General features: G+C 52.1%; 1 protein-coding gene and 1 long non-coding RNA gene across 5 annotated transcripts in view; one reads left to right on the forward strand and one right to left on the reverse strand.

The window, feature by feature from the left end:
* Nucleotides 1-7,327, forward strand: part of LOC128313267 (uncharacterized) — a 68,383-nt gene extending 61,056 nt beyond the window's left edge. The window contains exon 3 of the long non-coding RNA XR_008293727.1: nt 6,747-7,327. This is a non-coding gene — a long non-coding RNA (uncharacterized LOC128313267). The remainder of the gene's footprint in view (nt 1-6,746) is intronic.
* Nucleotides 1-12,329, reverse strand: part of PLCG2 (phospholipase C gamma 2) — a 152,607-nt gene that overhangs the window by 39,243 nt on the left and 101,035 nt on the right. For all 4 annotated transcript variants that reach the window (XM_027076280.2, XM_027076281.2, XM_027076282.2 and 1 more), the window contains 5 exons: nt 11,839-12,039; nt 10,743-10,862; nt 5,925-6,105; nt 4,484-4,555; nt 2,083-2,192 (listed from right to left, as the gene is read on the reverse strand). In XM_027076280.2, the coding sequence (XP_026932081.1) occupies nt 2,083-2,192; nt 4,484-4,555; nt 5,925-6,105; nt 10,743-10,862; nt 11,839-12,039 (684 nt within the window). The remainder of the gene's footprint in view (nt 1-2,082; nt 2,193-4,483; nt 4,556-5,924; nt 6,106-10,742; nt 10,863-11,838; nt 12,040-12,329) is intronic.

Genomic DNA, 12,329 nt, shown 5'->3' on the forward strand with positions numbered 1-12,329 from the left:
CCCCAAACTAGTCAGGTCATACCTGTGGTCGAGGTACAATTATTTTAAAAAAAAAAAAAATTTTTTTTTAAATTATTTATTTATTTTAAGAGAGAGACCATCCCAAGCAGGCTCCACACTTCCGGCACAGAGCCCAACACGGGACTCGATTTTGCAAACCGTGAGATCATGACCTGAGCTGAAATCAAGAGGGGGATGCTTAATCAACTGAGCCAGCCAGGCACCCCCAGGGGTCATTATTAACAATCCCATTCCCTTCATTCTCAAAGGCATCCCAGTTTGGACAAAACCCCCACCATTTTGGAACTAGGCTGGGAGGATGCACAGGAGAGTGGCACAGTGACAACACCCCGCTAGGTGGTGCCATTGCCACCAGACAGAAAGGAGGGGACCTCTGCAGGGCAGTTGACCCACAGCCCCTCACCAACGCCACTTACACCAGCACCTCAGTTCACCTCAGGAGCCCTGGGAATGACAAGCACCCCACCTCGGACGTGTGCAAAGGCAGGAGGGGCTGTGCCACGCATGGCAAAGTGTGTGATTTAAAGAGATCACCTGGGGTCTACCTGCTACTTGGTCCAAGTCACCCACACAAACGGAACGGGGACCTCAACAGAGGCAGGGTGCAGAAAGGGGCATCGTGGGCCCAGGGGAGACCCGGGTTCTGGCTGTGCCCCTCAGGGAGAGGCAGGTACACAACATGGCTGGCAAGCTGCAGCTGGGAGCCTCACAGAGGAGCTCCAGGGTCTCCGTGGGGAGGCCACATGGGAGCGCTGAGCCCCAACCCCAGCTTCAGCAGATCGCTCTGTTGTTAACCTTTTTTTGACGCTGGGGATCCAGGGAAGATTTGGATTAGAAACAGGGCATCTCGAGGCTCCTGGGTGGCTCAGTCGGTTAAGCATCCGACTTCGGCTTAGGTCATGAGCATGCCGTTTGTGAATTTGAGCCCCGTGTCGGGCGGGTTCTGTTCTGACAGCTCGGAGCCTGGAGCCTGTTTCAGATTCTGTGTCTCCCTCTCTCTCTCAAAAATAAAAAAATTAAAAGGAGGGCATTCTCAAAAAGCAAAACAAAACAACAACACGAAAACAACTTTGAAAACCCCTGAACTTAGTACATGAGTCAAGTCAGGAGTAGGGGCTCTGGAGTCAGAAGGCCTGGCTTCAGATCTCAGCCTGCTGTGCGGCCCTGGACAAGTTACTGTACTTATCTGTGCGTCACAGTTTCCTCACGGGTACAATGCAGGTAACACCAGAACCTCTCAGGGCCACTGTGTAGGTTTATAGGAGTTATTTCAGATCAAGTGCTCACGGTGGTTCCTGACATAAAGAGGCACTCCTATCAAGCTGCTGTTCAGATTTCTCCGTCAGGTCCAGCTATCTTGTGGGACAAAAGGATGCTGCGCTTGTGAATTGAATCCCTGGGGGTGCTCGTGGTTACCAAGAAGTTCTTATCGCTTAAAGGGAAAAATAGTCCTGCAAAAAACACCCGTCTAGGGACTTATGGATGGGCAACACAACTTTTTTCGGTTTTTGCCCCAGGTGAAAAGAGAGAAAAGGTCATCGAGCCCCAGCATACCCAGGTATCTGTGACCTAAAAACGTCCCTGCTTCAGTCCAGGGTAGGGCCGCAGCACAGGACTAGGCATCAGCGTAAGAATCTGAACTCAGAAGAATACACAGGCTCATGTCATGGGAAGGACCTGCACTATTTAATAGCTGTACAACCTTGGAAAGCCTCATTTGCCATCTCTGTAAAGTGGGGAGACCCACAGTCAACTCCAAGGGTTGTAATGAGAATCTGGTTAGACCATGTAAGAAAGCAAGTGACACAGAGGAAGGGCTCAGTAAGTGGCCGCTGCTGTTATAACTAAAATAATATTTAATATGACGTGAAATATGGTGGTTTATCTGCTTTTCTGAATACAGCATGTATCAAACCACCTTCCCAGGGAGGGTACAAGAGTCAAAGCCAGCCCGGAACAGCAGAGAAAGGGCGTCAGAGCTCAGCCGGGACCCGAGTCTCACTGGCAAGAAGGGACAAGTCAAGTTCATCCAGCAAGCAGCCCAGCCCCCCTCAGCCTTACCAGCCCCAGGGCTCCTTGGAGACGTTGTGAATGAGGGCCCCACGGCAGAAGCTCAGCTCATCATTTCGCTTGGCTTTGTAGTCATACAGAGCTTTGACGGTCCTCTGAGGCTTTGAGGGAAAACAAGAAGGAGAAGGTCAGGCTGGGCGACACAAGCAGAGAGAGGGGTCTGCGTTGGTTCCGCTCTTTAGGGAACAGGGAGCTTCAGTCCAAGGTTAACAGCACCATCTGCTGGCCAAGAGCTAGTAATGCATTGCCAAGGAGCTCCCAAAGTCACCAGGGAATGTGGATGAGGACCGGCCCCCTAAGGTCAACCAGGGGCTAAGTGGCTGAGCTCAGAAATAAATCAGTTACGGCCATAGTTCACGCTGGTCTTCTGTAAGAAGCAACGTGGGTTCTAGGCGGACGTAAGGACACATTTTCCCCCCTCAACCTCCCAGGCCACTGCCAGGCTCCAAGGCTGTAAGGTGCAGCCAGTGGCAAAGGGAGGTGCCATAGAGTGGCTTCCACGAGGAGCGAGTCTCCAGCCTGACAGAGGGCAGGAGGAGGCCTCATGGCAGGCCCCCCACGAACGAGAGAAATAAGCTGTCCATCAGGTGACCAGGTTGGCAGACGGCACAACAAAATGACTAAGAGCAAATGCCCCCGAGCCAGACCGCCCGGGGCCACGTTCCAGCTCTGTACCTTGCTAGCTATGCCGAGGGCACAGAAACCGTACCCGATGCACGGGATTAATGGGCTGTCAAGTGCTTAGAGCAAGGCTTGATATGTGGCCATCCAGCCAGACGCGTCCCCTATTACGACTGATATAGTCTTTCCGGTTCCAAGAACTCCTCCCAAGGAAACGATGCAAAGAGATGCCCAAAGCCTCACAGGTGACGTTCCTTTTACTGTTAACTAGAAGGACAAAGACTAGAGATGACGTACACGGCCACTGACCGGGACATAGCTAAACCGGCACAGCCACCCAGAACATTCTGCAGCATTAAAAACCCATTCTTTTTTTTTTTTTTCTTAAGTCAAAACCGCAAGCCATGTATTTTCCCTCAATTACCTGGCCTACCACTTTGAGCCAGAATAGTCACGAGGCAAATCAGCAAAGGAGAAATCCACACAGGACAAGCAGCAAGTGAACAGAGCAGAATAGAAATGGCCAGTGTGGGTGGTGGGGATTGTAAAATACGTCTCCGTGCAGGCAGAGACCCAGGAATGCAGATAGCGACCGGGTTAGGACGGTGAGACCAGGGCTAATTATTTTCCTCATCTTCAGAGTGGGTTTTTTTTTTTTTTTAATTGTTCAACCGTTTTCCATCATAATAACAGCGATAATTTTCTTTTGAGGCGCTCGCCATACATAGTCTGGCAGTCGGCGATCAGATGCAGCCACAGTCGTGTTTTACTTGCCTCACTTATAGGATGATTTTCTCTGCAACTTGGGTTAAAATTTAAAAATGGGGCAAATTCACATCAAGCACCTGGATGATTGGTGTGCCTTGAGAAATCAGAAAAGCCGGCCTGCTCTCTGGAAAGGCAGCCATCAAGCGCCAACGGGCACAGCTGCCTTCGAGATGGGGTGTGAGTTCCTCAGTTTACCACAGTCTCCACCATCCCCTGACACCTGGCTGACACGAGGTCATGTCATTCTTATTACCAAAGCCTTCTTCCCAATAAAAGTCCTCTAATAATTTCACACACAGCCCATGTGTCCACATCCTTCCAAGCCTTCATTTCTTGCTGAAAGGGATTTGCAATGGCCAAGGATTATAAATTAAAAAAAAAAAAAAGAAAGAAAAGAAGTTCGTCTCTGGATTTCTACAGAGCCCATCATCAGGGCCCTTTCCTTAGCAAGACATGAACTGCGTGCCATATCCAACCCTGCCCCGAAAGAAAATTCCCCATCATTCTTCCTCTGCAGCTCAAACTCTATGTGAGATGGAACCAGAACGAGGAGGGGCTGGGGGCCAAGAGTAAAAACCCACCCTCCCCTCCCCCCTACACCGAGTGAAATCACACAGCAGCCAGGGTGGGAACAGGAGATAACGTGCACGCTGCAAAGGGGTCGGTGAACCAAACGGAATTCATAAACACCACGGGCTCAGTCAGTGAGCAAGAAACATTTGAAAGATTTTTAATTAGAAGCTGTTTGGCCCAAAGGTGGTTCATCAAACCTCAGAATTTTAGCAAGGTGCTGTTGCGTTTGGGTAGAATTCTATTAACCTCTTCCCGGAAACCAGATTTCACACTGTCAATCATCATTTCTTCTCAAAAAAAAAAAAAAAAAAGGGTGGGGAGGGGAAGCCAAGTTGGCCCAAATGTTCCCTTGCCCTGTTGTAGCTGGGAGGGGACCCCACGTCATTCCAGGGACCCGGTAATGGCGTGAATTGCAAGGCTGGCTCCATACCATGGACGGGTTGATTTCACTGGGATCCACATACATCCTGCTGACGTCATAGAGGGAGTTGATATCGCGTTCCTGGAAAAGAACAGAGCGGAATAAATGGAAGCATCCAAGTTCCTGGGGCAGCCCGACTCAGAACGCGGGTTCCAGGCAGCTCTCTGGCAAAGGGCTGAAACCTCACAGTTCAACTCCTGCCTCCTGGCAGAGATGGTGAGAAGCCCGAACTCAGAAACTTGCCCCCCACGTGAGAGAGGGCCCTAGGCCGGCCTACCGTGTGCCAGGCCCTACACTCCTTTGTGAAGACACAAACCCTGGGACCCGGAGGCGTGCTGCCACTACCTCATGGCCCACAAGAGCCCAGCGTCCATGTCTCCCTGACCCACTTTCCGTGTCAGCAGCTGTAGACCGGCCCCCGTGGAACCATTTAGACGATGGGAACTGGCAAATGCCACGAACCCACACAGGTCACATTCACCAGCACACCCTAGAGACCCTGCCTGCCCTCTGAGGTCGGTCACTGTCCCTCAGGGTCATCCCAGGGCGTGTGCCGTGGCTGCTCCCTCGACCTGGAACCGGCTTCCTCCGTAGCTCCCCATGGCCCGATCACTCCCTGTCAGGTTTGGGCTCGTGTTTTAAGCCTCTCAAGGAGACCTTTTCTGAGCTCTGTGGCTCAACCCAAAGCAGCACCCAACCTCACTGTATCTGCGTCACTGCAATCCATGCTGCCGGGGGCATTTTCTTCACGTGACTGCAGGCCTGTCCTGAACCTAAATCTCCCAAGGCAGACTTTTGTTCCCCACACTCCCAGTAGCTTGGACCAGTCCTGGCTCATGGTGGCTGTATCCTAAATCTCTCCTCAATACATTACTGAATCCACGGGACAAGAACAGAGACATGGTCATCTAATTAGGTCTGTTCTCCACTCAGAACAAAAGCCAGTGTCTCACAGGGGCCAACCCAGCCCGGCACCACGCAGTCCCCCGTAAACCCCATCCTTCCTTAATTCTCATCCCACTCTGGCTCACTCAATTCCGGCCACACTGGCTTGCCTCCACTCATGCCCTCACCTCAGGACCTTTGCACTGGCACAGGTCCTTCCCATAGCTGCACGGCTCACTCCTTCACCAACTCTGGCATCTGCTCAAATGACTCCGTCTCAATGACCTCTTTCCAGAGCACCCTTTTAGCACCGCAGCGCCTTCCCCGTCACTCTGTATCCACTTCTCCACCTGCCCAGTTTTTCTCTACAGTACTGGTGACCACCTGATCCGTGATGCGTCTTCTTCATCTCACTTATTATCTGGTTCCCGCCCCACTAGACCGTACGCAGCATGAGGGCAGGGTCTCTGTCCCCAGGACCTAGAGCGGTTACTGGGCACGTGAGAAACGCTCAACAAGGGTCTGAATGACACGGCGCCACATCACGGGGGAGTTGGGCGCCTACCATATTGTAGCGCTCCAGCAGCTCAGGCGTCACAGGATAGCGCAGCCGCATCTTCCGGTACAGCGCGTGCTTCTCGTAGTAACTGACCAGCTCGACGAGGCTCTCGAAGTAGGCAGAGGTGCCCAGCACAAAGTGCCGGCCGTCCCGATGGATGCGGCAATGCTTTACTTTGCCCCTGGCCCTGGAGAGGGAAGACGGCAGGGAGATGAGGCGCCGAAATCCGCCACACCAGACAATTGCTACGCAGCCCTGCCAACTAGCAACAACCTGCGTATCCGTCCTCAGGGAACCAGAGAAATAAACAGGGTACGGCAGTCCTGTGAAGCACACGGATCTTTTCAAGACGGAAACACAAGAAATACCTGTGCCTTACAAGAGATACTGCTAGTTCTTCTCGTCTGCTCCCTCCTCCCCAATTACAGGACTGGACTTTGGGAAGGTACTGGTGTCTAGAGCAGGGTTAGCAAACAATGGCCCCAAGGCCAAATCTGGCCCACATACCACACCCACCTGCCCCACTGCTGCCCTCACTTTTGTAAATAAAGTTTTATTGAAACACGGCCCCCGGTCATTTACATACGGCCTGGGGCTGTTTTCACTCTACAGTGGCTGAGCTGACAGGAGCTGGGGTAGCGACAACGGGCTCACACGGGCTCACACGGCCTAAAATCCTCTCGTCCTTTACAGGAAATGTTTGCTGATCTCTACTCTAGAACTCTGGGATTTGAGGCCCAAATCCTTCAATCTTATCTTCAGTGTTCCAACTACTGGAACAATGAGGTGTTTTGTTTTGTTTCATTTTGTTTTGTTTTCCCCCAAAAGGTAAACAAGTCTTTTATCGCCTCACCCAGTTGAAACACGAGGTCAGAAAAATCCAAAATGGAAAACAATCTTCGGTCTTACCAGCTTTTATCAGCAAGAACAGAAGCCTTTAGGACAGTAAGTTCTGATCTCAACTTTACAACCCAAAGCACCTTGTTAAAACGGTCTAAAGGCATAACTACTATGGGCAAGCTACTTATCCTTTAAGATTTTGCACCTTATATTTTTATTGTTTCAAAAAAAAAACATCCCGGGAAGCCACTTCTTCAATAAGTCCCGTAAAAAAAAATGCTGTAAGACTTCTGCGTCAGTGGCAGAATAGTTGCAGGAATATTTTATTAAAAAGTTGCAAGATGAAGCTATACTATGACCCCATTTGTATTTTTTAAAAATGGAAGGGAATACGATGTATTTTCCATAGGTACATGTTCATGGAGCCAATTTTTTCTTGAAGTCCACACATGACACCAGTTAAGAAAGTGTGTTTTCTTACAGGACAAGGACCCAGATGAGAAGGACCACAGGGGGTTTAGCCTTCACTGCAATGTCTTAATTTTTTATTATTTTTTTAATAGTTATTTTTGAGAAAGAATGCAAGCAGGGGAGGGGCAGAGCGAGAGAGGGACACAGAATCTGAAGCAGGCTTCAGGCTCTGAGCTGTCAGCACAGGGCCCGATGTGGGGCTCAAACTTGTGAACTGCATGAGCATGACCTGAGCTGAAGTCAGACACTCAACCAACTGAGCCACCCAGGCACCCCTTAATTTTTTTTAGAGAATATATTTATACAGAGGCGCCTGGGTGGCTCAGTTGGTTGAGCATCCGACTTCAGCTCACGTCATGATCTCACAGTGTGTGAGTTCGAGCCCTGCAACGGGCTCTGAGCTGACTGCTCAGAGCCTGGAGCCTGCTTCCGATTCTGTCTCCCTGTCTCTCTGCCCCTCCCCCACTTGTTCGTTTTCTATCTCAAAAATAAAATGAAAACATAAATAAATAAACAAGAATATATTTATTTAATAAAAAATTTTAAACTTTTGGGGTTGCCTGGGAGGGTCAGTCAGTTAAGCGTCTGACTTCGGCTCAGGTCATGATCTCACGGTGTGTGGGTTCGAGCCCCACGTTGGGCTTTAGGCTGACAGCTCAGAGCCTAGAGCCTGCCTCAGATTCTGTGCCCCTCTCTTACTCTGCCCCTCCCCGGCTTGTGCTCTTTCTCAAAAATAAGCATTAAGAGCAAATTTTTTTTTTAACTTTTTACAAAAGCCGCCTAGGGCAGGAAGGCTCCAGGATGCTGAGGTTAAGAGTATGGGTCAGGTTCTGGTTCCTTCCTCAGGTAACCTGTCTGAACCTCAGTTTCGTCCTCCACAGTGCTGGGGACCCACAGTTCCTGTGTCACGGCATGTGTCAGGACCGCGTCTGACAGATAACCCAGGGTGAGCCCTTTGCAATGTGCCCAGCGCTCCGAGGGTACTCAGAGAGTGAACAGTTAGGAAAATATAACCAAAGTCAAGTCAAAATGAGCTTCTCCAGCAAGAGAAGAATCAAAAAGGGAGACAGGAACAGGGCTGAGTGTGAACGGCACTTTCCAGTCACCTGGTTGCTACAAACCAGGGGTCACCATGGCCTGAGGTCTCAGCTCCGCCAAGAAGCCCCTGCTCCCATGTCCCACAGAGGTGCACCTGCCCCGATCACACCTAGACAGCAGTAACATCTCTGTGAGGAAGCTCGTCCTCTCCTGTAGAGATCTAGCCCCAAGTTCAGCCTGGGTTCTCAGAGCTCAGACCAGCACCAGACCCAGGAGAGGCATTCTGCAGATATTGGGCAGAGGGGAGAGGGAAGGAAATTTGCTCCAGCCCTCTGTTCTCCCTCTGCATGGAGCACATCCCCCTTTGGTCCTCCAAGAGCTCCTGCTTGCCCTGGGCCCAGGCACCTGCCTGACCACCGTCTGTGACACTCAGCACACAGTACGCAGCAACGCGTTTCTGTGCCTGATTCTCCTGCTGCAGGCGACACTTGCCAATGAGAGACAGTGACACCCACCCCGCAGCCTGACCAGAGTGAGTTTCGAAGAGTCTGGGTGGTGGGGGGAGGTCATTTTTGACTACTGCAGTGACGGAGCGTCCCCCACAGGCACGCGGTGGGTGGAGACCGGGGACGTTCACCGTTCCAGCATGATGGAAACCGCCTTCCCTTCCTCTCCTCTTTGAGACACAAAGCCCTCATCACCGGCTCACTCAGCCGGCACGCACTGACCACCGCTACTCGCAAGGCAATGCTAAATAAGAGGGAATCGCTCAAAAGAAAGAAACACTTGTGACCGACAGGAGGTCGCTCATTCGCCGCAGACCGCTGGGCTCATGAGAGCAAGGACCGCGCGGTTTTTATCACTTCTGTATTCTTGCAGCCCCGCACACAGCCTGGCACATAGTAGGTGCTCACAGAACCTGTGCTAATCCCTAAAAGTTCCAAACTCCGGCTTTCAGGGTACCGCCCTGGTACCACCAGCCCACCTTCATCCAATCAAGTGACTCCAACCTCACCCCTCCCCCCCCGGGCCAGCTTGAAGGTGCCCAATCAGAGAACCATGACACCCAGCTCAAGCAGGGGCCAGGGGGACTGTCTACATCACAGGACTCGTCTTTTCTGCTGGACACCGTCCTGGCAACCAACGTGAAGCCAAGAGATAGTATCCCAAGAACTGCAGGGGAGACGTGAACCCAGGCCTGTTGGAAGCCAGCTTCGCCTCTCGAGCATCTCCACTAGTCGCCAATTAACCCCACTTTTTGTGTTGGCACAAAGCATAGGAGAGTCACTCTGGCCGGAGCAGGCACGCGGTACATCCTCGGCAAATCGCCATGATAATGACCCCCACTACCACCGCCATCCGCTCACCCAAGAAGGCATCAGTGACGGGGGAGAAGGAGGCAGCTCCAGATGCCCAGGGGGCAGCCTGGCAAGGCAACCGCGGCACAGGGGCCAGGGCAACAGGAATGGAAGGGACAGGAGCAGCCTGGCCACACCAGGGCTCCTCCGTGCAGCTGGTAACCAGCGTCGCCCCGTGGCAACAGCTACCACTGCCTCCCGCTTTTCACGCGAAGGAACCTAAATCTTCAAGTAAAATTTCTCAGTATTTCACGTAACCGTGCAGGCGGAGAAAAACATCCATAGGCCCAGTTTGGGCCACGAGCCTCTTGCTTCAGACCTCACAGCGAAAACAGCAGGCTGTGGACACGGAGGGGCCCACGTCTGAAATTCTGCCTCAGCCCAGGACTAGGCTGTGTGGCTCTAGACAGGTTGCTCAACCTCTCTGGGCCTCCCGTTTTCTTATTTGAAGTCAGGGACCTACCCCTCATGGGCTACAGCGAAAGACTCAATCAGAGGAAGTGTTCACGGCAGCCCAGTGTCTGGAACGTTAGTCAGGCCCTACGCTGAGAATACACCGTGGCAGTGGAGATGGAAGGACGGTATGAAATGGGTCTGAAACCCTCCCACCGCTGTCACTGGTGGAAACTGGAGGCGTCTTGGGGTGGAATTCAAGCAGAGAACCACCGTCCTATGGATGCTTGGTCCCTAAGGCCTTTCCACCAGCAGCGCTGGGTGGCGAGTGCAGATGGGAGGAAATCCTGTCTACACCATCACCGATCTGAGCCTGCCAGGGCTGTCTGGGTTCAAATCCCAGCTCCACCACCCTTCCTGCCTGCACGTTTCTGCAAGTTACTTATTCACCTCTCTGTGCCTCAGTGTCCTCCTGTGAAAAATAATGACCATAGTCCTCAAACTGCCGGAAGATGAAGTGAGTTAACATAACACGTGCTACTCTCAAGAACACAGACCTGTGCCAGCACGCTGCAAGCTCCTGTGAGCACAGGCCGCTTTTGCTATCACTGCTGTCCTCCCCGCTGACCCTCTGGGAGCAGACGCGGAGGTAAACCGCCAGGCGCAGCACCCCCTTCGCTCTCCGCTCCTGTCCCTCCCGGAAGGCTGCAGCCCGCCCACTCACCTGAAGGTGATGGCGTAGGAGTCGGTACCTTCCCGCCTCCGGATCAGGAAGGCCCCGTCCCGGGGAACTCTCATCAGCATGTCCTCTGCTTCCCCGCGGCTCAGGCCATCATAGTACCACCTGTGGCACAGGAAGGGGACCAAGTGAGAGGGCCACGCACAGCGGAGGACGCAATGAGCTGTGAGGAGGCCTGGGATACGGCCCCAGAAAACACGGTGGAAATTACACAGTGGGCCTCCCCACCCCAAAACATCACTCAAAACGGCAATTTTTTCAAAGACCACCAACATGTAGCTTGGGTAAAACATTCATAACGGAGGTCTGCTTGGAGCATGAGAGAATAAATGAACTGTACCCCCTCACCCCCCACCCTCCATCGGCCTGACTCAGTGCCAGCATCAGTCACAGCAGAGAATCTCAGAAAATTGGAGGCAGGGAACACAGGGAATTGAGTTTTCAAAAGGTCTGTTTGGTTGGTCGGTCTTTGGATGCTTTTAAAGATAAGAAAAAGCCAACTTGAATAGGCAATCTATATGAATATAGACCAAAGAAAGCAAGCTGCTGTAAGTTACAAGGCTTCTCAGAAATGTACATTTTAGCAGCCTTCTGCTTAAAAATATTTTTCTGGTTTTCAAAATTGGTTAACCCTTCAGAAAGCATAACTCCTATTCATTTTACTAGATTAAAAAACAAAGTGAAGGGAAAATCTTTACAATTACTTTTTTCTTGTTCACTTTCACAATGAACGGGAATGAGCTTTGACAAGCAAAAAGATTATCACCGGGCCAAAATTCACCTCTGAAAATCCAAGTCCAAGAGCTCAGGACTGTGAAGATAGTGGTATGGAGGCAGGGAAAGAGGCAGAGGGATGGAGAGAACAGGGCAAAAGTAAGGTGGAGTGGGGGTCTGCAACTGTGGCCATCCCGGGGAGATCCCGGGCACCCTGGTGAGGGGCCTCGTGGGAATTTGGGCCCCGGCACACCCACGAGCCTGGCTAATCTGATTCGCGAACATAACCCGCAAGGGTGTCTGCACCCCCTAAACCTGTGGGTGGATGCCTGAGCTCTGCTGTCCCGACAGCATTGAGCACACATACGGCTTTGACTCGTGGGGGTTGGGGTTGGGCACAGGGTCGGTGAGCCGGAGCTCGAACTCGGCACAGCGCAGGTGCGTCTCACGGTAGTGCTGGATGAGGTCATAGATGCTGGTGAACATGATGTTGTCAGTCAGGAAGTACTTCACGGTCCCGCCCTCCATGACGGAGCGGATCCGGCAGTGCTGGACCCGGCCGGACCGCCTGCAAGGAGAAGGACAACTTCAGGGCCGAGGCCAGACCGACTGGCCGTTCCAGCACCCCGGGCGGCAACGAACACGGGGGGTGGAGGGGGCAGGGCCAGAACTGCGGCCAGGGACACTGAGAGGTAGACCCTGCATGTGGCCACTCAGGTCTCCCTGTGCTCTTAGGACATGCTTGGGCTTTAGCGCAGACTGGTCTTTTAGCCTGGATTCCAGAACATTCTACCTACTTCCTCTACCACTTTTACCTATAAGACTCCCACTATGGAGCCAGATGGCCTAGGTATAAAC

The sequence above is a fragment of the Acinonyx jubatus genome, chromosome E2, assembly GCF_027475565.1.
Source record: "Acinonyx jubatus isolate Ajub_Pintada_27869175 chromosome E2, VMU_Ajub_asm_v1.0, whole genome shotgun sequence".
Lineage (NCBI taxonomy): Eukaryota > Metazoa > Chordata > Mammalia > Carnivora > Felidae > Acinonyx > Acinonyx jubatus.